Source organism: Talpa occidentalis, unplaced genomic scaffold (assembly GCF_014898055.3).
Source record: "Talpa occidentalis isolate TD23 unplaced genomic scaffold, MPIMG_talOcc4v2.1 talOcc4.7, whole genome shotgun sequence".
Taxonomy (NCBI): domain Eukaryota; kingdom Metazoa; phylum Chordata; class Mammalia; order Eulipotyphla; family Talpidae; genus Talpa; species Talpa occidentalis.
Window position 1 is genome coordinate 102,543,765 of NW_023605083.1, and position 22,703 is coordinate 102,566,467.

At 56.8% G+C, this 22,703-nt stretch overlaps 1 protein-coding gene across 1 annotated transcript in view; it reads left to right on the forward strand.

The window, feature by feature from the left end:
* PHF2 (PHD finger protein 2) overlaps positions 1 to 22,703 on the forward strand; it is a 64,584-nt gene that overhangs the window by 39,667 nt on the left and 2,214 nt on the right. Inside the window, exons 4-21 of the mRNA XM_037494939.2 lie at positions 1,403 to 1,563; positions 2,743 to 2,884; positions 3,894 to 4,080; positions 4,800 to 4,962; positions 5,821 to 5,908; positions 6,304 to 6,410; positions 7,651 to 7,742; positions 8,426 to 8,515; positions 9,004 to 9,372; positions 10,252 to 10,371; positions 10,907 to 11,025; positions 12,802 to 12,980; positions 13,126 to 13,196; positions 13,952 to 14,112; positions 18,828 to 19,102; positions 20,319 to 20,414; positions 21,075 to 21,184; positions 21,921 to 22,305. Of these exons, the coding sequence (XP_037350836.1) occupies positions 1,403 to 1,563; positions 2,743 to 2,884; positions 3,894 to 4,080; positions 4,800 to 4,962; positions 5,821 to 5,908; positions 6,304 to 6,410; positions 7,651 to 7,742; positions 8,426 to 8,515; positions 9,004 to 9,372; positions 10,252 to 10,371; positions 10,907 to 11,025; positions 12,802 to 12,980; positions 13,126 to 13,196; positions 13,952 to 14,112; positions 18,828 to 19,102; positions 20,319 to 20,414; positions 21,075 to 21,184; positions 21,921 to 22,305 (2,915 nt within the window). The remainder of the gene's footprint in view (positions 1 to 1,402; positions 1,564 to 2,742; positions 2,885 to 3,893; positions 4,081 to 4,799; positions 4,963 to 5,820; positions 5,909 to 6,303; positions 6,411 to 7,650; positions 7,743 to 8,425; positions 8,516 to 9,003; positions 9,373 to 10,251; positions 10,372 to 10,906; positions 11,026 to 12,801; positions 12,981 to 13,125; positions 13,197 to 13,951; positions 14,113 to 18,827; positions 19,103 to 20,318; positions 20,415 to 21,074; positions 21,185 to 21,920; positions 22,306 to 22,703) is intronic.

The window sequence follows — 22,703 nt, forward strand, 5'->3', positions numbered from 1 at the left end:
TTGTATCCTGCCACTCTGCTAAACTAATTTATTAGTTCTAATAGGTTTTTTTTTCCTTCAGTCTTTTTGGCCATATGGGTGTCTTGGATTTCTGTTTGGTATTCCAAATTCAACCTAAGTACCCACTGACAGATCCGAGGGGGAACACAGATAAAGAAAATGTGGCATGCATACACAATGGAATACTGTACAGATATTTTGGTTAGCCAAGGATGACTCTCAACCCACCACCCCTGGCATTGGCAGTTGGCTGCACTTTTTCCACACTTCCAGGGCTCCTTCCCACAGTTGCCTAAACGGTGCTTCTTCCTCAGCTTCCTCTCATGCTTCCTCTCATGGTTTTGGTTTCCTCAACACCATCATGAAGTCAAATCCAAAGGATACTCCACTCTCGGCAAAATGTGGTGCAGCCCCTCTCTCCCTGAGCCCAACCTCCACAGACACTGTGAGCCCAAGCTCTCCTGTCTGTGCTTCCTCTGTTGTTAGCTCACCTCCTCCTTTGCTGACCGCTGTCCCCAGGGACTGCTGGCCTCCATTCCTGTACCCACCTTCAGTGTTCATATCCATTCCTGGGGCCAGTTCTAGCCTTGAACGCCTGACCTGTGTGTCCAGCTGGTGTATCTGCTGGGGAGTCCAACACAGGCGTCAGACCGGCTGTGTCCCCTCTCAGATCTGCCCTTCCCCCTCTGTCCCTTCTCCCACCCCAGACCATCCCGCAGCCATCGCCTTGGTCTCAACTGCCCTCTCCTGTGTGACCTAGCATCATTTTCACTGATGTCTGGTGAAGGGTCCAGGTCCAGGGCCTGGGCTGGTCTTGCAGGTGACATCCTAGCTGAGGCATCAAATTTTTTTTTTATAAAATCTTGAGAGGTTGTACCAGGAACTTAGCCACAAAATCCTTCCACAGTAGGTACAAATGGGCCCTGATGTGTGGGGGCCAGGTCACCCCAAACTCAGGCTTCACCCGTCTTGTCCATGTGTCCAGTCTGCTCCCAGGTCCTGTGTTCTGCTTATCCAGGGCATGGGTTCTCCCTGAAAAGGGGTTTGTCTTTATCTGCTTTATCCTCAGGCCAGACCACCTGAGTAGGATCCCACCTTTGAGCATGGAGTGGGGAGGGATCTCGCTCAGGGTTACTGGCCTGTACAGTGGAGACAGGGACATCTGTGTCCCTGTCCTTACTCACTATGGTCAGAGCAGTTGCCTGGAAGTTCTGTGTGTGGGAGTGTGCAGAACCCTGCTGTGTCTGCCCCGTGACTTCTGAGGCACTGCAGGCAGGTCTGTCTCCTGGGACTATGTGAGATGGTGGAGGGAGCAGCAGGCCTTTGGGATCTGTCCAGGCCAGTCTTGGTTGGGGAGCTGGCACTGGTCCAATGTGACCTCCGACTTGTGCTGCCCCCACAGCGCAGAGGACGTAGTGGCCCGAGTACCAGGCAGCCAACTCACACTGGGCTACATGGAGGAGCATGGCTTCACAGAACCCATTCTCGTCCCCAAGAAAGATGGACTGGGCCTGGCCGTGCCAGCCCCCACCTTCTATGTCAGCGATGTCGAGAACTACGTGGGTAAGTGCCGCTTCCCATGGGTTGTGGGTGCCAGGCCTGCTGCCACAGAGCCGTCCCTTCACTCTGTGCATGCTGCCCCCAGAGCCTGTGCAGAAGCCCCTACCTCTGGCCTGGGTGTATACATCCTCATATACACCCTCACCCCTCCCTTGGCTCTAGCACAGCTGTGCAAGCAGGTGAGTCAGGGTCTTCACACCCCTTTCTCTTAGAATGAGACCCCAAGCCCTACCAAAATGACATGAGACCCTGGCCCCTGCCCCTCTTAGTTACTCTGGCTGTAAATGGAGGCTGTCTTGAGACCTCTCGATTCTTTCAGCTCTGAGCTCCAGGACCTTGCAGTTGTGTGCTAAATGTGCTAATGTCTTTGATGCCCTGGAGGGCCCCACCCTTGGAGAAAACAGGCTTGTTGGTCCTAGAGAATTCCTACCCTGGGGATTTGGGAAAAGCTCACATTCAGGACTTAGTTGGCAATGTCCCCATAGTGTCATTTAACCTGTTTCCTGTCCCCATCCGTTCCTGCATCAAGTGTTAGAGGCTTACTAGATTTGGTTCAAGTTGTTGCAGGACCCTCCCTACCCTGGGAGTTGAGGGTACCTGGCTTTTAGCTGGGGGACCAAAATCCAGCCTCATTTGTCCACAGAAAGTTCCATCAGCCCATTCGTCCAGGCCCCAGCAGAGGTTGAGGACCTGTGCAAAGGGAAAGCTTGCTAACCCTGCCCTTCTCACTCTCCCTATCAACTGAGTTGATATGGAACTCTGTTTCCTCGATTACTTGGGTAAACTGAATTTCCTGACATCAGTGATAGAAAATGCAGGATTTCCCCCATTATTTACCAACTTTTCAATATTTAGAGTAATGAGTTGCAGCCTAGAAGTGCAGTCCTTTGATATTCTGATTTTTCAAGTATAAGTGTGTCCCATACATTATGGGAATGTGCGTATGCCGAAAACCTCTTTGCTATTTATCTGAAGTTTAGGTTTACCTGGGTGTTCTGTATTTTCATGTGCTAAGCTGAGGCCCATGAAGACCCCACTATACCAGGGGTCTTCATGTCAACCCGGGCAGGCAGGTGGGGGTCGGATCCTAGAGCCCAGAGCATTTTGCCCAACCCAGGCCCCCACTGGTGGGAGAACACCCCAGCTCCCGGGTGCACTACTTTCCTCCTGCTGCCTCCTCAGGCCCAGAGCGAAGCGTGGATGTGACAGATGTCACCAAGCAGAAGGACTGCAAGATGAAGCTGAAGGAGTTTGTCGACTATTACTATAGCACCAACCGCAAGCGGGTCCTGAACCTCACCAACCTCGAGTTCTCCGACACCAGGTGAGGGGCGGGTGGGGCCCTAGGCCCTCCTGGCTCTTAGCCCTTGTTGGTGTTTGTCAGGCAGTAACACCCTTGGGAGGTACTAAGAAATGTAGAAAATGTCTTGGGCCATAAAACCTTGTACATGGCTCTAATGTTCTGTTTCCCTTTTAAACTTTGAATATTATGCATTGTGAACAATTTAGCCAGAAAAGGAACAAAAAGTCAAACCCTCTCTGGCCTGCTTCATCCTGCCCCACAGAGAGAACAGGTGGTAAAAGTGTGGAGTAGTGTCTTCCTGAGCACATAGGCTCACACCCATGCATGACACACTCACACATTTGCTCATACACCTGCCCACCTTTAGCACACACTTTGTGCCAGTGGCACAGTAACCCCGTGTCCCCACCCTGCCTTCCCAACTGGGGTGCTGCACTCAGCCCTTAACTACTTGCTGCTGTTCTCAGGGCGAGGTCCCAGATGATGCACCCTAGCTTCCCCAGGCCTCCTAGCTCCAGGCTTCTGTTGTCTCAGAGGTTGGTCAGACTTGGCTGTACCTCTTGTCTCCTGGTAGCTGCTCTGCCAGGGTCAGTACCCCTGCCCCTCCTGCCCACTCTGTGAAATTCCCAGCTCTCCAGCTGACCCTTTGGTCAGCAGATCCACAGAATGCTCTCAGGGTCTTCTGCCTCAGGGACTGCACAATAACTGTCAGGCCCCACAGTGAGATGGATTGTGGGCGATGTGCATAGTGTCCCTCATTTGGACACATGCTGTCTCTGCACTCACCCACGGAGGTTTGGGACACCTCCTCTCCCCCAGGGAGGCTCAGCAAGACTCCAGGGTGCAGCTGGCACTGGCTACAAGAGAATGTCTGACTTGCCACTGAGGAGCAGTCAAGCAAGGACAGAAGACATTTGGGTCATGAAAGGAAGACAGGCGGCCCACCCCCTGTGGTGCACTGAGCAGGCACCAAGTGTGCAGGACTCCCTGCCCCCAGCCCTGCTGATCGCTCTTTCTCCTGTGCCCCCAGAATGTCCAGCTTTGTGGAACCTCCTGACATTGTGAAGAAACTGTCCTGGGTAGAAAACTACTGGCCAGACGACGCACTGCTGGCCAAGCCCAAGGTGACCAAGTACTGCCTAATCTGTGTGAAGGACAGCTACACAGACTTCCACATCGACTCGGGGGGTGCCTCCGCCTGGTACCATGTGCTCAAGGTAATTGCCCACCTGTTTCTAAAGAGAAGGTGACTCAGGCGACATTGGGGGTGCACACTGGGGTGAGTGACCTAGTGCTCAGTGGCCACTGGTATCCAGGGAAGGGAGGACAGTGCTGAGGATTCCCTAGAAGAGGGAACAGAGAGTGACTACTGGGGACCCCCACAGGAGCACGAGGGGGGGCAGTTGGGGGGTGAGTAACTTAGCTCCTTACCTCCTTACCCCAGTCCACCTGCCCTGTGCGTGCCTCCATGCACTCCCCATGGTCTGAGTGCAGGGCTGGGGCCTGGCGTGGACCATCCTTCTACCTCCTGCCCAGCACCGATCAGCTCTTGGAAAATAGTTTCCATCTTCATCAGACAGCTGGCCCAGCTCTGCGGCCCCTTGGCGCACAAGGCATTTGCAGTGCTGCAGGACAGGCTGTGAATGACCAGGGGTGGGTGGAGCTCCAGCATGTCAGGGCACCTAGCCTAGCATCTTCCTAAAATAAGACTTCTGAATTGTCCTGGAACATGGCTCCACCATTTCTGAAGAGGAACAGTGGGCCTGGGCACAGTGGGGTTCAAGCCAGGTCCCATCACCAGGAACTTAAGCATCCCTGGACATGACGAGCTCATTCCGCACCCCCCACCCAGTGTCCCTGAACATAGCAAGCTGTGCCCCCCCCACACAGCAGCTCTGGCATGTGGAGGGCTCTGCCAATGGCCTCTCGTTGGCAGGGGGAGAAGATCTTCTATCTCATCAAACCGGCGTCGGCCAACATCTCCCTGTATGAGCGCTGGCAGTCTGCCTCCAACCACAGTGAAATGTTCTTTGCTGACCAGGTGGACAGGTGCTATAAGTGCACCCTCAAACAGGGCCAGACACTCTTCATCCCCTCAGGTGAGCATCTGTCCTCAGTGAGGCCCACCTGGGGTCTCTGTATTTTTCCCCAGCCATCTTTGCTGGGGCCTGGTGGTCATTGTGGGCACACCACCACCTACTCCAGGGCCACCTCAAGGCCATGAGTCCCTCGGCTGCTGGCCCAGCTGCTCACAGAGGCCGGGTCTGGGCCATGAGATTGTGTGGGCCTGGGTGCCCTGTCATCCAGCCACATCCAAAGATGGGTGTTTGCTGATGCCAACATTTCATACATAAGCAGAGGGAGGAAGCGCTACATAAGCAAACATCATACTGCTTCACCATAAACATTTCACCATTTTAGAAAGTCTTCCTTTTAAAAATAACAAAATGACAATATTGCTTTCACACCTTAAAAATGAACAGTTAGCAGCAACTCCTTTGTCTAAATAGCCAGCGGTGTTTGGATTTCTGCCACATGTGGGCCCACACATTGGTTTGATCTATGTGCCTCCCAGTGTCCTGGTCTGGGCCCTTCCAAGTCCCCACTGTCAGAGTGATTCCTGCAGGCTGGCCAGGCTGCCTCTGGGAGGGGACATGCCCACTTGCCCCAGGAAGTGGCTAGCCCCCATCTCCTCCTGCCTGAGTGCAGAGGCCAGCGCGCTGGGCATCCTGAGCCTAGGGCAGGCCTTGGTCTCTGCATCTGTCTGTGCAGGGCTGTGATGTACAGCTGGGCCTGCTTGGATTTAGGCCCTCTGACTCAGAGGACCAGCACACTCTTGCATGGTGGGCAGGGTGGGTAGGGCTGCAGCAGCTCCCTCCAGGCAACCTGGGCCTGGGGGGAGCAGCCAAGCACCAGCACCAGGGTCTGTGGAGGGCTAGTATTCCTGTTTCTCCCAGGCTGGATTTATGCCACACTCACACCAGTAGACTGCCTGGCCTTCGCGGGACACTTCCTCCACAGCCTGAGTGTGGAGATGCAGATGAGGTAAGACCACGCTGCTCAGCCAAGATCACTGCCCCTGAGTCCTGACTGGCCAACCCAATGGTAACCCTGAGCATGACTTTTCGCCTCACTGGGCCTGTGTGTGTGGGAGGAAGGAGGTAGCCGAGGTTTTACCAGGGCCCCTGAGTGGGGAGGTCACTGGACATGAGGCCCATGATAGGTCTGGGGTGGCTTTAAAGACCACTGTTCTCTTCCTGTACACTCAACTGTTGCTCTAGAAGCCAGGCTCCAGGGGGCCCAGAGACTGTGTACCCTGTGCCATGCAGGGCCCAGTGGGGAGGCCTGAGAGGGCCCTGGCCTTGGGGTAGTCTCTGGCTGTGATGTGGTGATGACAGGGGTTTGCTTTCTCCCTGATGTGTTCTTGCTGTGGCTTACAGAGCATATGAAGTGGAAAGAAGGTTGAAGCTAGGCAGCCTGACTCAATTTCCCAACTTCGAAACCGCCTGTTGGTACATGGGGAAGCACTTGCTGGAGGCCTTCAAAGGTAAGTCTGGTCAGCATCTCAGTCCGAGGCTCTGGTGGGGCTGTTTTGCAGGGGAAGCTCAGGGACATAGGATGGGTGACAGAGCAGTCAGCTCGACCCTGGTGTGGCTGTGTCCCCTTAGCTCCCAGTCTCACAGTCCCCAATGTGTGCGGTACAGCACTGGACTTGTGCCTGCACGGCTGACTGGTGTTTCAGAATGCATGGCAGTTGCCTGTCCCCAGGCCTGGTGTGCTCTCTAGTCAGTGTGCATGCTGCCTGTGGCTACTGACAGGGATGCTGAGGGGCTTGGGGGTCTGTACTGGCTCTGACCACCAGCCCAGGTGCCCTAGAAGACTCCTACCTAACAGTGATGGGTGTGCATGTCAAGGTTCCAAGGAGAGGCCTGAGGGGCAGTGGCAGGCTCAGCCAGGCCCCTACCATCTCTGGACACCTGCCAAGAGGCAGTGCATGGCCCCTGGAAGTTTCTGCTCAGCATGAGGAAGTTCCTCAGCAGGAACTTCATCTTCCATCAATCCCCAGATATGGAGCCCTAAATTCTACCCCAGCAGAGGAGAGATCTGCCCTGGGGACTCACACTGGGGAGGTGAGGTAGGGTGGGATGGGGTGGGGTAAGATGGGGTGGTGTGGGGGCAGTGTAGGCAGAACCACATTGAGGACAGGCTTAAATCCCAGGTGAGAGCTTGCCAGCTGGGCTGGCCCCACCTTCTGTCTCCCACCCTCCTTGGAAGGGCACAGCACCCCAAACAGACAGTCACCTGACGCCTCAGAGCTTAGAAGACAGAGGGGTGGATGCTACTCCTTGTTATGGTGCTGCCTCCCTCCTCCCCTGCTCAGGGTACCTTGCTTGCCTGGGCTGCTCCGTGGGAATCAGACCCACTGCCAGTGTCCCTCAGCTTGCAGGTGACATCATTGTGGGGGTCAGAAAGCACTGGAATGCTTGGTGTGGGTAGGACTGTGGCCTCTGCTAAGGGTGATCAGGTGTTGGGGGGAGCTGGGCTGCCTGCTTGAGGACCTGGTGGGAGGATGGAGGGAGGGCCAGTTATTGCCCTCTCAGGGTGTCCCAGATAGATGGGTACCCCCCAGGTTCCAAGAGGAACCGTTGGCAGTTGGGCAGGTGGCAGTGGGCAGATGCCTGCGGAAGGTCCAGCCCTTAACAATCCCTTCACCTGGGGTGTGAAGTCATCTGCAGGTGGCAGTAAAGGTGCATGGGTGCCCACCCAATAAACCCTCCATCCCCTAGGTTCTCACAAATCTGGAAAGCAGCTGCCACCTCATTTAGTCCAAGGAGCTAAAATCCTCAATGGTGCTTTCAGATCATGGACAAAAAAGCAGGTAAGGAAGTGCCGGTGAGACCCTGTGGAAACGAGAGAAAGGCAGGGGGCATACCTGGGCTCATCCTTCCTCAGGGGAGTATCCTAGGAGGGTGGAAGTGTCCCCTGTCCAGCAAAGACATCTCTAGGGCCAGGGGTACAGACTCGGGGAGCCCTGCATCCCAGCTGAGCTGAGGGGTAAGTTTCAGTGAGAAGGGAAGCCCCGGAGATGGGAACCATGGGAGATGGATGGGGCAAATGGCTGGGCCCTCCCAGGCTGCTCTCGGCCACATCCCCCTCTAACTCCAGACCCCTCCCCTCTCCATGTGGTCAGGCTAAGCAGCCTTGTGTCTGGGCCAGGGGCACGGTGGGCTTCCACTCCTGCCCTGGTGGTTGCTTGGGCAAATCCCGCCTTCTCGGTGGCTGTTTTCCACCTGCGGAGTGGGACCATGGCACATCCTTCCCAGTAGGCCAGCATCTGGCCACAGTGGGTAACTCTTCAGGACTCACGCAGCACTCACACCGCGGAGGCCCCACTGATGAGGGGTTAGGCAATGGACCTGGAGGGTGGGGGTGTGGGTCAGGAGACAGCCTGGTTAGGCCCTGTTATGGGGAGGGAGCGCAGCTGGATACCATTGGCACCCAAACTGTGGTGACCGGTGCTTGGCCAGCGCTGTGTGACTGACCTATGTGGCTGCCCTGCAGGCTTTGGCAGAACATGAGGATGAGCTCCCAGAGCACTTCAAACCCTCGCAGCTCATCAAAGACCTGGCCAAAGAGATCCGGCTCAGTGAGGTAGGGCTGATCCCAGGAGGAGGGCCACTGTCTTCCCTGGCTCTCCTTAAAGTTGCCTGCTGGGTCATGGCTGGGACACAACCCCTGCGTGGGTGGGCTGGGAATCCTTGTCCTGAAGATGGCCTGTGGTGTCCTAGGGAGAGCCCAGGGAGTGAGAGATGGGCTTGCTTCTCTGAAGTTCTTGGGGGCGGGGAAAACAGTCCAGCCCGAGACCCTGCTTATGTGAGCCTGAGAGCCCCCAGCCTCTCAGTGCCTCAATGGGACAGAAGTCCCCATCAGGGAAGGGGCAGGGCTAGTGGCAATGGCGTGGATGAATGTCGCACAGCTTCTGTGGGGCAGATGTGAGTGTGTCACACAGCTACTGTGTGAGGGATGTGTACCACATGATGGTGCAGTGGTTGCTCCCTTACTTCGTGAAGTGTCTCCTGTGGCTGGGCTGTGGGACCCTCCTGGTAGGAGGTGGTGGTCACCTCTCTCTCCTCCCCTAGAATGCCTCCAAGGCTGTGCGACCTGAAGTGACGGCGGCTGTTTCCTCGGATGAGGTCTGTTTTGGGGACCGTGAGAAGGAGGAACCCCCGTCTCCCATTGAGGCCAGCCCTCCTCGGTCTTTCCTGGAGAAAGTGTCCAAAAAAAAGACTCCAAAAACCGTGAAGATGCCCAAACCATCCAAAGTCCCTAAGCCCCCTAAACCACCTAAGCCCCCGAAGCCCCCCAAATCACTGAAGCTCAAGGATGGGGGCAAGAAGAAAGGGAAGAAATGCAGGGGGTCAGCCTCACCCACCATCCCCAACCTGGACCTGCTGGAGGCCCACACCAAGGAGGCGCTGACCAAGATCGAGCCACCCAAGAAGGGCAAGGTGCGCGACCTGCCCATGGGCCAGGTGCCTGTGGGCACTTCCCCAGGGCCACACCTGTGGGAAAGGGGCTGGGCCACCATGTCCCTGCTCTGAAGACCCAGGGTGGGCAGGCGGTGCCCAGATAAGCTCAGCACAGTGGCACGTGAGGAGAGACGCTCCCAATGCCTTTGGTGATGCAGGGCAGCATCGAGTAGGTTCATGGGGGTGGGGATGTGGGGTGTGAACTGGCTGAGTCTTCCCTAGTGTCAAGTATTAAACTTAGACCTGAGTGTAGGCAGGGCGCCCGGTGCAGGGCAGCAAGGCAGTAGAAGAGGTGGTGGGACACATTGTCTGGTGGGGCCTGAGCCCTTGTGGGTAGTGAAAGAGGTGACCAGCCCTGCGATCCCGCCAGTATAACAAGGGAGTTGCACGTGTGGGCCTCAGGAGCCACAAGCGCCTGAGACTGGGCCCCATTGAGAGGGATTTCCTGCTCTTGAGAAGCAATTACCCACTTCCTAGGGGTCAGCAACCACTAGGGCCAGCGCTGCAGGGCTGCAGTGAGGCCTATTGATTTTCTTTTTTAAGGCAATGAGAGCAAATGAATGAGGAGATGGGTGAATGGTTATTTGTATGTATGGGTGGGTGTGTGGATGGGTGGGTGGGTGGGGAGTGGATGCATGGGTGTGGGTGTTAGTGAGTAGGTGCTTGGTTGGGTAGATGAATGGGTTGGGTAAGTGGGTGATGGGTTGGTGGGTGCATGGATGGTGGGTGAATGAGTCTGTGCTTGGGCCAGCAGGAGGCAGGGGCTCAATGCTATAGCTTTTGGCTTTGTGCTGTAGCCTGAGAGCATTCTGTTGCCTTCCTGCCTCGGGCCACTGGGTCATGGCTGTTATTTTCTAGGCCACTAAGAGTGTCCTGAGTGCTCCCAACAAGGAGGTGGTCAGTACCCAGAATGATGTGGAGAGGCTGGAAATCCGAGAGCAAACTAAGAGCAAGTCAGAGGCGAAGTGGAAGTATAAGGTGAGGTGTGTCCCCACGTGCCTGTGTGCTTGTGTGTGCATGTGCAAGTGGGGGGTCCACCCTCCCAGAGAGCTGTGTGGTTAGAGAAGCTGGTGTGTGAGGAATGTTTGGGCTCAGAGGTGTGAGCAGAGGTATGTGCTGAGTATGTGTGTGCACATAGGTCATGCAGGTAGATGTCTCAGGTAGCATGCTGTGAAGGTTTACTGTGCTCTGGACACCTTTGTGGGGCCACTTCTGGCATGGGTGCAGGCACATCTGGCCTGAGAGCCAAGAGTGTTGTCCTCAGTTAATAAACAGCGTTGTCCCTTATGGCCCTCTCCTAACTGGAGCTCTCACTCCCTGGATGTCAGGTAGCATCCGAGGGCAGGTTCTGTAGGCCTGGTGGGTGTGGGTCCAGGGTGCAGCCAACACCAGCCTGGCAGGTGTTGGACATGTTTCTGAGTGACACAGAGGGAGGAGGCTGGCCCAGCCTGTCCCTTCTGCCACTGACTGACCACCTGAGTGCAGTCAGCATCATCCTGGGTTTGTTTTTCAGAACAGTAAACCAGACTCCCTGCTGAAGATGGAGGAGGAGCAAAAGCTGGAGAAATCTCCTATGTCGGGGAACAAGGACTCCAAATTCTCGTTTTCCTTCTCAAACAAGAAACTCCTTGGGTATGTGAGTGCACGTGGCAGGAGGGGTGGGTGCATATGCTCCACATCTTCTGAGTGTGCATGAGCATGTGCGTGCACACACATATACACGCACACACACGTGCACATACACACACACTTTGTGCATTTCCCACACAAATATCACCCTCACACCCCATGTATACATATACTGCACACATACACACTCTCCTGGAGAGCTCCCCAGGTGAGGCCTCCCTCCCAAACTGGCAGCATCACCAGGCACACCCCTGCTGGGGTCCACATTGGGGAGACCCCTCCGTGCCTCCTAAGCTGATGGCTCAGCTCAGGTGGGTAGGGAGGGGTTGTGGTGGGTGCCTGCAAGTGAGGGGCAGGTGGGCAGGGGCTGGGGCCTGCAGTGAATATCAGCAGGAGAGGGGAAGATGTCAGCTACGTGGCTGGTTAGGCAGATGTTAGCTGCATGGCCAGTTGAGCTGGTGGGGGTCATGGAGCTCAGCGATTAGTGGGGAGAGGCTGGTGTGAACCTGGTACTCTAACCCATCTCTAACTAGTACAAACCCATGTCATGTTCTGCCATGGTGCCATGAAGGAAAGTCATGGAGCACGAGGGTTCCCTGAGGTCCTTAGGTATGTCTGAAGGCTGTCTCATCTGGGAGTCAGGATGCTTCCTGGGGGAGCCAGTGCTGAACTGAGAGATGGAGATGGTGTGGTCTGCAGTGGGGGTGTGCTGGCCACCCTACACCACTGGGAAGCGATTGCCACTGTGGTCCAGCGGGCCACCCTTGCTGGGTCTAAGACCAGGGTAGATGCCCCAGTCTGGGAAGCAGGTGTGTCCCTGTGGGAATGGGCCCATTTTCTTCCATGAGCCTCAGTTTCCTCATCTTTAAGAGGGAAGGAGAAGGCCATGTCTGGGGGTAGGGAACTGACAGTGGGCCATTACCCCGGGAGTTTGAATGATGTGGAGGCTTAAGAGTGTATGGTCTGCAGCCAGATGCTCCACTTCATGCCCCATGCGTGCCCCTGGTTTACCTGCAGTTCAGCTGGTAGGTTCTGGGGAGCATTTAAACAAATGAACTCTACGACCAGGTGCTATGTAGAGTTTAGGAAATAGAGGAAAGTTGATGGGATTCTCTAAGCTGTGGGGTGTATGTGCATGTGTGTGTGATGTGTGTACCTGTGCGTTGTTACATACTTGTGCCCACACCTGTAGGTTCATGGTGCCAGGCACTCCCTGCATATACCCCTGTCTCTTGCCAGGATTGGAACCATGTCTGTCGGGGTTACAGATGCTTCTGGCCTACTATCCTCATACTGAGTGGGCATGGTGCCCTGAGCACAAGGGTGGCCGTGACAGAACCTGAAGCAGCAAGCCTCACCCCAGGAGGGAGATGAGAGCATGAAATTTTTTAGACCGCTGTGTCTACACCATGACCCTGACCTTATTTTTCAAAGAGCCATGCAGGAAACCCACTGGCTATTGCCCTGTTGACACACTGTGAGGTTATGCAGTCTTCAAGCAGGCTAAACATGCTGGCCCAGTATTCAGGGTGGTCAGGGGCACATAGCCAGGTGGCCAGGGAGAGATTGGACACACCCCAGGGTCAGCACTATCCCTACAGGGCCATGGCATCAGGGAGCTGGCCTTAGGGCTGGGGGTGCCCAGCCAGTCACTGGTCCCGGAGACTCACCTGTGGACAGGGGAGGATGCTGACCCCCTTCAGATCCTATTTGGGGAGGGGATCCTCAACAGGCTGAACCACACAGCTGCCCGCTGACCACTCATGTCTGCCACCCTAGCTCCAAGGTTCTCAAGCCGCAGCCGAGCCCAGGGGTGTTCGGGCCCTTGCAGAACTTGAAGGAAGACAAGCCCCAGCCCGTGCGGGACGAGTACGAGTATGTGTCAGATGATGGGGAACTCAAGATTGATGAATTTCCCATCAGGAGGAAGAAGAATGCACCCAAGAGGGACTTGTCCTGTGAGTCGGGGGCCCTGGGTGGGGAAGGCAGCCTCTGAGAGCCAGGGGGCGGGCATCTGTCTCTGAAGTCTCCTGCAAGTGGCGGGGTTGGGAGTGGTCGCAGGACTCCTCCCAGTCCTACGACGGACCTTCTGCTCTCCTACAGTCCTGCTGGATAAGAAGGAACTGCTGCCCACACCCGCCACCAAGCCAAAGCTGGACTCGGCGCTCTACAAGGTGAGCCCCCACGGGAGGCCAGGGACGCACCCGTCCTGTGGCTGTCTCCACTGTACTGTGTCGGGTCTGCATGCTGCTCAGTTCTGCAGGGGTGCAAGGGTCCTCACACTTGCCACGTGTGAGTTCATGGGGAGCAGGTTGGGCTCCAGTTAGTTGTGAGACCCCACACAGGAGTGATAATCCCATGGTCACTGGGGCTGAAAGCAGGTGTGGGGCATGCAGGGCCTGCAGGTTTCTGTGAGTGGTGGGGCCTGGGGAGCCCTTGCCACTGCAGAATCCACTGTGGAGAGAATGCATCTCCCTGACGATGCAACAAGAAACACGCCCAACAAAGGGGTGTCAGGAGAAGTGGGGCCTGGGCCTATGGGAGGGGATGTCTACATCCAGCCCCAGGTCGGGGTCCCTGTCAGCCACATGCTGCCTGGGGAGCCTGGAGTGTCCCTGCAGAGCCACCTGAAAGGGCTGTAGCTGGGACCCCTCTGGCTGCAGGCGTCCCCTTTCTCCCATCCCACCTCGAGACTCTTCTACGTCTATTCGCAATTGGGGCTCCTACCTCAGGTCTTGTGAGCCAGGTCTCTGCGAACAGCGCAGCATGTGAAGTCCACTTGCCCTTTGCAGGCAGGCTCCTGGATCCCACTACACAGCTTGACACCCGCGTGGTGCTGGGCAGTGGTGTCTGGTGTCTGGCCAGCCTGCCCTGTAGTGCCCATCCACCCCCCAGCTCAGCTTTGACCTGCCACCCTGCCCCTAAGCAGAGCGACGACTCTTCTGATGAGGGCTCACTGCACATCGACACGGACACCAAGCCCAGCCGCAACGCCAAAGTGAAGAAGGATGGCGGGAGCTCCGCCGCGGGCATCCTGGACCTGCTGCAGGCCAGCGAGGAGGTGGGCGCACTGGAGTACAATCCCAACAGGTAGGCCTGGTTGCCCACTCACTGGGTGCTCACATAGTGGGGGACCCATTGGGGCTTCCAATGGGCTTTGTTGGTTGTGGCAGTTTGTATATAGGGGGCTCTGAGGGAGTGATGCCAAGGGCGCAAAGACTCATCCTAGCAGTCAGGTAGCCTGGTGGAGGTGGCACCAGACAGCCAAGGAACCAAGTGGGGTTGGCTGTGTGGGCTTACTGTGTTGGTGCCCAGAGCCCTAAGGTACAGAGTTCTGAGGACAGATGCTCCTCCGTGGTGGTTCTTGCACCCCTGGGCAGGAAGGGGCTGAGGAACTGTTGCACATCTGGGCTGTGTAGGGAGGAAGCAGCTGGGCCAGGCTCTTGGTGTCTGCCATGGCTGTTCCATGCTGGGACATCCAGACATCTCTGTTTCCTCATTTCCCCCTGCCATGCAAATATGTAAGAAAAATCCCAGGCATGGGCCCAACATCTGAATGAAAGTTGGCTGACTTCCCTGCAGATACCTCACCTCAAGGCCTGGGCACAATGGCTTCAGAGCTCAGGGACCATAGAGCCCCTGCTTTAAGGAAGGGCTAGATCAGTCAAGTTATCAGATCATCACACCTGCAAGGGGCTTGCAGAAATCAACCACGCTGTCCTTGTAATGCTCCAGCTAGCACTGTAGCCAGATGTTGGTATAGAACCCAACCATGGGATCAGACAATAGTCCGAGAGGATACAGGCTTGGTCCCTGAAAGCTCAGAGCCTATGCCCTACAATTTCACCATAGGTTATATTAATAGAGGCAATGTGCTGAGCTCAGGAGGGGTGATGGTCCTGACCCAACATGAGTCCTTCCACCCAGATGTAGGACCATGTGGCCTGACCAGAGGGTGAAAACCACAGCACTGAGGCCTAATTGGGTCAAACTCCACTCACTGCTCTGGGGTGGGACGTAGATGCTGTCCTGCCTGGAGTTCTGGGATTTTGGGCAGGCAGGTAGGTGCCTGGGATATGTATCTACTCGGCACTGTCCAGGTAGCCCTCCCTGCACAGGCCTGTCAGGTCCAATCCTCTGATTCAAGAGAAATGGATTAATCCCTTCTGGGCTTTGCTTTTGATGAGGGCTGGGGCTGGTTTCTCTCATGATGGTCCCAGTTAAGTTCTCTCAATCTTGGTTAAATTTTATTTCTAAGTAGCACTGTCATTTTTTTCCACATGGAATTTCCACAAAGGCCACCGATAGATAACTAAGGGGTTGGGCCTGTCCCCCTTCCTCTGTCCTCCCACTTGGATCTGCAGAGGGCTCCCCTCCTAGGCCTTGGGGGGAGCTGTGGTTTCCTGCTCTACAGATGGGGACATTGAGGCTTGAAGTGCTTAGATCATCCACTTGGAGTGGAGAAGCCAGACCAGAACTCCCAGCTGCCTAGTTCTGGAACCCAGGCAGAACCTTGAAGGCCGGCCATGCCATGACATCTGTGGGCCAGGCTTGCATGGTGCCAGTTGGTCCTTAGGTCTGCCCTCCACCTGTCCCCTTTTCCTTTGACATTGTGCTTCCAGAATGGAGGACCCAGGGTATGGGAGATCTTTGGGGCCACATGTCAGTCAAACCCTCGAGGCTGGTCAGGGCTTGATTGGAAAGGGCTCTTGCTAGATGGCTGTATCTTCTTTCCCAAATTACTATTTTTTGTGCAATGTCATGTTCATTGGTGGCCCAAGGTGCCTTCTTTCCCGGGAGTGAAATACAAATGGAGATGTCCACAGTGCTTTGGGAGGCGGGGGGGGGGTGGGGGGGGCACATTTCCTACTGGGAATAACTGGTGTCTATAGGCTGCAAACCCAGCCCCTCACTGCAGGGATGCCCTGTGGCCTTTGCAGTGGTGGGACCATAGGAGGGGTAGCTCAGCTGTGTGCCCCCTCTTCCTGGAGGGTGCTGGCACCATGCCCCTGCGGTGGTGCCTATCTTCTGGGAGGCCCAAGGCTCAGGCCCTAGAGAGGCGCCTGGGATCTAAGGCCCCTGTGAGGTCCATCGAAATGGCTCTGGGATGAGGGCTCCTTGTGGAGCCGGGGCACAAGCACCGACTTGAGGCACACGTGTGCCCTCACACGCCCGCACACGTGCCTGCCGCAGGCAGTTCCTCTCCCAAGTCTCCCATTTGCAACATCGGTCAGTTTTTGATGGTCCATTTGCTCTGTTTTAAGTATTTGCTCTTTGGAAAGAAGCAGCTGAAGAAAATGGAGGAAAATATGTTAATTTCTTGTGGATGGTTTGCTTAGTGTTTACCTCGGGGGTGGGGGCAAGGGGGAGGGCGAGGGTTTTGGTATGATAATTGGAGGATTAAGGTATTATTTTCCATGTGGACTCAAAGTTAGACTACTCCTTGATTCCTGGTCCCTCATGGACAGATGGGCGGCCGGGATGGGCATTTGACCCCTCCCTGTTGGGCTGCAGCCAAGCTAGACTGGGACCTTCAGGTCCAGGTGGCACGGGCCGGCGCTGGCTTCTGCGCTGGCTCCCAGGGTCTTTGTGGTGGGTGTCCTCACTCCTGCCCTTTGATCTCACAGGGGAGCCTGCAGTTTGTCAGAACCTGGGGCTGGGCGAGGGTCTGAGACCTTCAGGGCAGGACTGACCAGGCCTATGTAGGGTCCAGGGGAGCTGGTGCCAAGAGCTAGGGTGTCTGCTGCCTCCTGCACTCTAACAGGGTGCAGGTGCCTGCCCAGTTTCGGTGATGGTGGCACAGCAACGGCGATACATGGCCCCAGCTGGGGCTGGGCAGCCCTTGGCCTTTGTGTTACAGTGGGGGCTGTTACTGGGGTGGGGGGCGCTGGGGCAAGCGGACGACTGGCCAGTGGGAACTCCATACTCTCCAGGGTGTTTTAACAGTATTTGCTTTTCCCCTTGTTTGTAGCTTTGGAACCACAGTCCTGTTTGGTTCCAGGGAAATTGCCATCCAGGGCATCTTGGCAGGCTGGGAAGTGGTGTTCAGGGAGAGCTGCCCAGAGAGGTGCCCACTCTGTGTCTTCTCTCTGCTTGGGCAGAGTCCCTGGCTTTGGGGCCACAGTGCCCCTCTAAGCTTTTGTCCAAGCTATTCCCTGGGTCTCCATGGACAGCCTTCTAGCCACACTCCCTGTGAACCTCCCCTCTCAGACTAGGGAGCCCCTGACTCCTTCCCATTTCAGTGGTCTTACTGAAATGGGCCTCAGACATTTCTTGGAAGTTGGAGGCGGGGCCAAGGCACAGAGGAAAAGGAGGGGTGAGTTGGGGTGCATAGAGAAGTTGGGGTGCATAGAGAAGGTGATGTAGACCCTCAAGGGCCTGCGTGGGTTGGTGCTTTTGGGTACTGCTTGGGCATCTCAGCAGCCCTGGTAACAGGTCGGTCTCCTGGGGTATGCAGGAGGGGCCTATGTCAGTCACAAAGGACAGGGCTGCCTGATGCCGCTGGTCTGTGATAGTGGAGAGGAGGGCTAGGTAGGGCCATAGCTTGGCACACGCTCAGGGCTAGGGACTGCCTCACCCTATACCAGCTCCTGGTCCTACCTCCCAGGGGCCCAGAGAAAGAGGAGGGTCAGCTGGGGAGCTCCCTTGGTGTCCCTGAAGGTTGAAGTAGGGCTGTGCTGTACTGTGTGGCTCAGGCTTTGTGCCACAGGGCAGAGGGTGAGGGCAAGGACCAGAAACACCTGCTGAAGGGAGATGCTGGCTATCATGGCCTATGCTGGGTGTTGCGTGCCTTGGGGTGTGATGTGGGGGACCTGTAAGGGCAAACCTTCCCTCTTGGCTGCATGTGGGCATCCAGAGCCCAGCCAGTCCAGAATCTCCAGGCAATGTCTGGGCATTGGCATTTTAAAGCTCCCAGGTGATTCTGGTGCTCAGGCAGGTTGGGGGGTTCTGGCTGCAGGAGGTTGTGGGCTGCATGGGGCCGTTGGGTGGATGAGGGGCATTGAATGGACAGGACCCCATAAGGAGGCCTGGCAAAACCCCATGTGGGTCCTCGGGAATAGGAAGGGAGTGAGAGGGGTTAAGAGGGACTAAGCTCAGTCTGAGCCAAGGTGTGGCTTTGGTGTCAGGAGGTGTAGGTGTAGAGCAGGTATAGGCAGGGTATAGATTTGAGTGTACGTGTAGGTGAAGGTATAGATTTGGTTATAGGTTTGGGAGCAGGTGTGAGTACAGGTGTAGTTTTAGTGGGAGGGAGAGGGCTATGCTGCCCCAATGTCAGAGTGCCAGCTAGGGGGGTGCCCTGCCAGATTCAGAGGAAGGGACTGGGACCAAAGGCAGGGGTCTAGGATGGGAGACAGGGCAGGCCCAAGGGAGCACAGATCCAGCTGGAGTGGAGGGAGGGCAGAGGCCTGGGGCTTAGGAGCACCTGCATGTTGGCTTTATGGTGCAAGTCGAGCGTGTGGTCGGACTGGAGCTGGGGCTTCTCAATCTGCCACTCACTCCCTCTGTCCCCCTTTCTGTGTCTCCTGTCCATGTCCCTCTCTACCAAGAACTTCAGTCCTCCCTGAAGGGCTAGGGTAGGACGTGGCTAACCAGTTCCATAGGGAAGTCATTGGCTCAGCCCTACCCTCTGCACTACACCCTCTCTGGCCACTGGGAAGAAGGTGGTGCATGCCATGAAGGCCCATGGATTATGGGCTTCGGGTTGTGGGCTGTGGAGAGGGCACCATGGGCTGAGGGCCGCGCAGCATGAGCTGTGTGCTGTGAGCCACAGACCGTGGACTGAGTGCCTGTCTCTCTGCCCCCAGCCAGCCCCCAGCCTCCCCCAGCACACAGGAAGCCATTCAGGGAATGCTGTCCATGGCCAACCTGCAGGCCTCAGACTCCTGCCTGCAGACCTCGTGGGGCGCTGGCCAGGCCAAGGGCAGCTCACTGGCAGCCCACAGCGCCCGGAAGAACGGGGGTGGTGGCAAGAGCACGGGCAAACGGCTGCTGAAGAGGACCGCCAGGAACAGCGTGGGCCTGGACGACTACGAGGAGGAGCAGGACCACCTGGATGCCTGCTTCAAGGACTCAGACTACGGTGAGGCCGTGTGGGGAGGCCTGACAGGGTGTGGGCCGGGCCTCTTCTGAGATGTGGCTCACAGGCTGTAACAGGCCCCTGTAAGAATGCGCAGCTCTGTGCTGTTCCACACTGTTTGGCATGTGAGGTGTGCGCCACCATCACATTTTGTCATCCCAAAAGGAGACCCTGGCCCTTACTCATCACCGTTGCAGCCTCTCCCCATAGCTGTTGGCCACTGTGATGGACGGCACCTCCTAGGTGTCCCGCTCTGGACTTGCCGCCTGAACAGAACTCCATGTGCCGGGGGCTGTGGGGTGGCCGTATTAGCATGCCCTTCTGGGTCCATCCACCTGGCAGCTTATGACAACACTCCTGCCCTTTTCTGAGGCCAGCAGCACCACCACGTGGATGCAGCACGGTCCTTTGACCATCACAGTTGCGATGGTGGGGGCTCTGGCCGTCAGCTAGAACATCCCTTTGGTTTAGTCGCTGATGCCATGGGTGTGCATCCAGGGCAGCGGGGGGGGGGGGGTGGTATCTAATCAAGTTGAAGAGTATGGCCCATTCAGCCACTGGCCCCTTCCCTGTAGCCTCGCCATTTCACTCTCTGAGGCACATGAGACCTTGTTCATGGTCTCTCTCTATAGTTGGAGAAGCAGAGACCCAGGTGGTCAGTGAGTTGGGCTGTGGCCTCCACAGCTGGGCTATGGCCTCCACCAGGATCTCTGGAGGGATCTGCTCTGCTCTGCTCTGTGGGAGTGGACTTGGCACCCATGAGTGCAGGGACTGTGCAGTCCTCTGCTCCCTAGTGGTGCAGGGCCTGCCGCGAACTGACATGACAGCAGAGTGGGCTCCCATTTTGGGGCCTCCCTGGAGGTTTAGGGTGGATCCTGGTGTTTCAGGGGCCACAGGCCCTGGAGGTAGGGGGACTCAGAATCACAATTTGGGGGCTGCTATTCTCCAGAGACCCACTGGGGCAGGTTGGGGTCCTTCAAAAACCCCCAGTGCCATGGACATCAGATGGGTGAGGTTGCTCAGGCACTACTGGGGGCTGAAATGGGGCTTCTTGTGTAGAAGTCTCCTGCCCCTCTCTGGAGCTCAAAGGGGCCTTGGTAGGACAATCTGGGTACCTGTACCTGTGCCCGACAGGGGCAGCTGTAACCTGAGGATAGGTGGGGGGACCCAGCAATCTGCAGCACACAAGTGGCTCAACCCTTCCCCTTGGACTCTCTAGTGTACCCCTCCCTGGAGTCAGACGAGGACAGCCCTGTCTTCAAGTCCCGGTCCAAGAAGAGGAAAGGCTCGGATGATGCCCCCTACAGCCCAACAGGTAGTGCTGGAGCCGGACACCTGACTTGGAAAGCCGGGCCTGCACCCCTGGCCTCCCAGACTGTGGGCACAAGCTCTGTGTGGAGTGTCACCTGCCTACAGGGTGTGATGAGCTCCCGCTTCCCTCTCAGAACCCAGAGCCATCGCTGTGTGCAGCTCCCAGAGTGAGCTTGTGCAGCGCCCCACAGCTGACCCTCTTGCTCATGTCCCCGGGAAAGGTCACCTCAGACCCTGGCCCCCTTTGTAGCAGGCCCTTTCTCATGTATTTATTTGTTTATTTAATCATTTACTTTTCTTACATTGTTGTTCAGTTTTGTACAGTATTTGATTTCTCCCTCAGGTGTAGTCCCCTAAATCTCCCGCCACCACATCACCCGTGGACCATCACCATGATCCCTGTGCTCTTCCCACCCCTGTTTTGATCCCTTTTCCTTCCTCGCCCTGCTTAAGCCTGAGACCTATAGTTTGTAGCGGGAACCTTCTATGTGGCCCCTGCCCTGCACTTGATGGGGTGTGAGAGACCACCTTCTGTTGGGGCTCAAGATGGCCCTCTCCAAGTGGTAGTGTGTCCCTGGATTCTGATAGACTGGGACAGGGCTGGGGGAGGTCAGGCCGGGGCAGGTGCAGGCACTGCTTGAGGCAGCTGACTTTTCTTCTACAGCGAGGGTGGGCCCATCGGTGCCCCGGCAGGACAGGCCCGTGCGCGAGGGCACCAGAGTAGCCTCCATTGAGACCGGGCTGGCGGCTGCCGCAGCCAAGCTGTCCCAGCAGGTGAGGAGAGCAATGCACTGGGCTGGGACCCCACTGGGCTCTGCTCCCCAGAAGTCTCTGTCCCTACTCTGGGCATAAGCCACTTAGGCTGGGGACTGTCACAGGCTTGGGGACATTTGGATATTGCAACCCCTCTTTCTCCTGGTCCCTGCAAGTGGGGTGGGCCTAACACTGACAGGGGCCTTCTTGCTAAAGCTGGTTTTCTGGAGTGGGATTGGGGGAGGATTCCCTGTCCCCTGTGAGCCAGTGTTTTCCACCTCTCCTCGTGCAATGGGAGGTGGGTGTCCCATCACTATAAGCTCTGTTCTACCATCTCCTTTACCACCGTCAGCTCTTCCCAGGCCCAGTTATTCAGAAAGAAGTGTCCCAGGCTTCAGGTGCCACCTGGATCAGCTGAACCCCATCTATGCACCCAAGGAAGTTGATAGGACCAAAGTGGATATCCTAGAATCCAGAGTCCCACAGCAGCTTGGAGTGGGGTGATGGGGGGCTGGGGTCTATCCTATACACCCTCCACTAGGAAAATGTAGCCTGAGCAGGGCCCATCTGCTGTTGTGAGTGTTGGTGCCACATCCCGTATGTCCCGATGGTCAGGACAGCCCTTCCCCAAACGGGAATGCAGTGACCCCCTGCCCACTGTGGGGCTTGGGCATGGCCTGCTCTGACACCAGGGGGGTCCAACACCTGAGGCCCAGCCTACCCTGAGGGGTAACCTGCATGCTTGCTTTGTTCAAAGGAGGAGCAGAAAAGCAGGAAGAAAAAGAATGCCAAAAGGAAGCTGGTTCCCAACACTGTCTCCCCCTCAGCCTCTGCCAGCACCACCCCAGCCGGCACCACGTCTGCCGGCACCACCCCGGCCGGTACCACCTCATCCTCTACCACCCCGGCCTCTACCACCCCAGCCTCCACCAGCACGGCCAGCAGCCAGGCCTCACAGGAGGGCAGCTCGCCTGAGCCCCCACCTGAGTCGCACAGCAGCAGCCTAGCCGACCACGAATACACAGCGGCCGGCACCTTTGCTGGGGCCCAGACCGGCCGCACCTCTCAGCCCATGGCCCCTGGGGTCTTCCTCACACAGAGACGGCCCTCTGCGTCGTCCCCCAACAACACCGCTGCCAAAGGTACTGTGCCCGCCCGCCCTGAGTGACCCTAGACTTGCACACTGTCCTGGATACAACCACAGGCGCTTGTCCCCGCTTAGCGTTGGCTGCCCTGTCTGCCGCTGCACACTCTGTCCGTGCAGGAGAGGAAAGGTGTCTATGGAGACCCCGGGCCTAGGGTGACCCTCCAGGGGGCTGCTCATCCCAGATTTGGGCTTGCTCCAAGGCCTTAGCTTTGGGCCCTGGCATAGAGTCAGAGTTAGGTCAGCAGTTTGCTGAGGGTAAGCTGGGAGGGGGCCAGAGTGGCCCCAGCTCCTCTGTGTGAACTGGAGTGGGTGACTGGCTGGGCCCCCTCGCTCCCCGCCATCCCCCCAGGTACCATCTGTCTGCACCCTGGCTGTGGACCCCAGCAGCTGTGC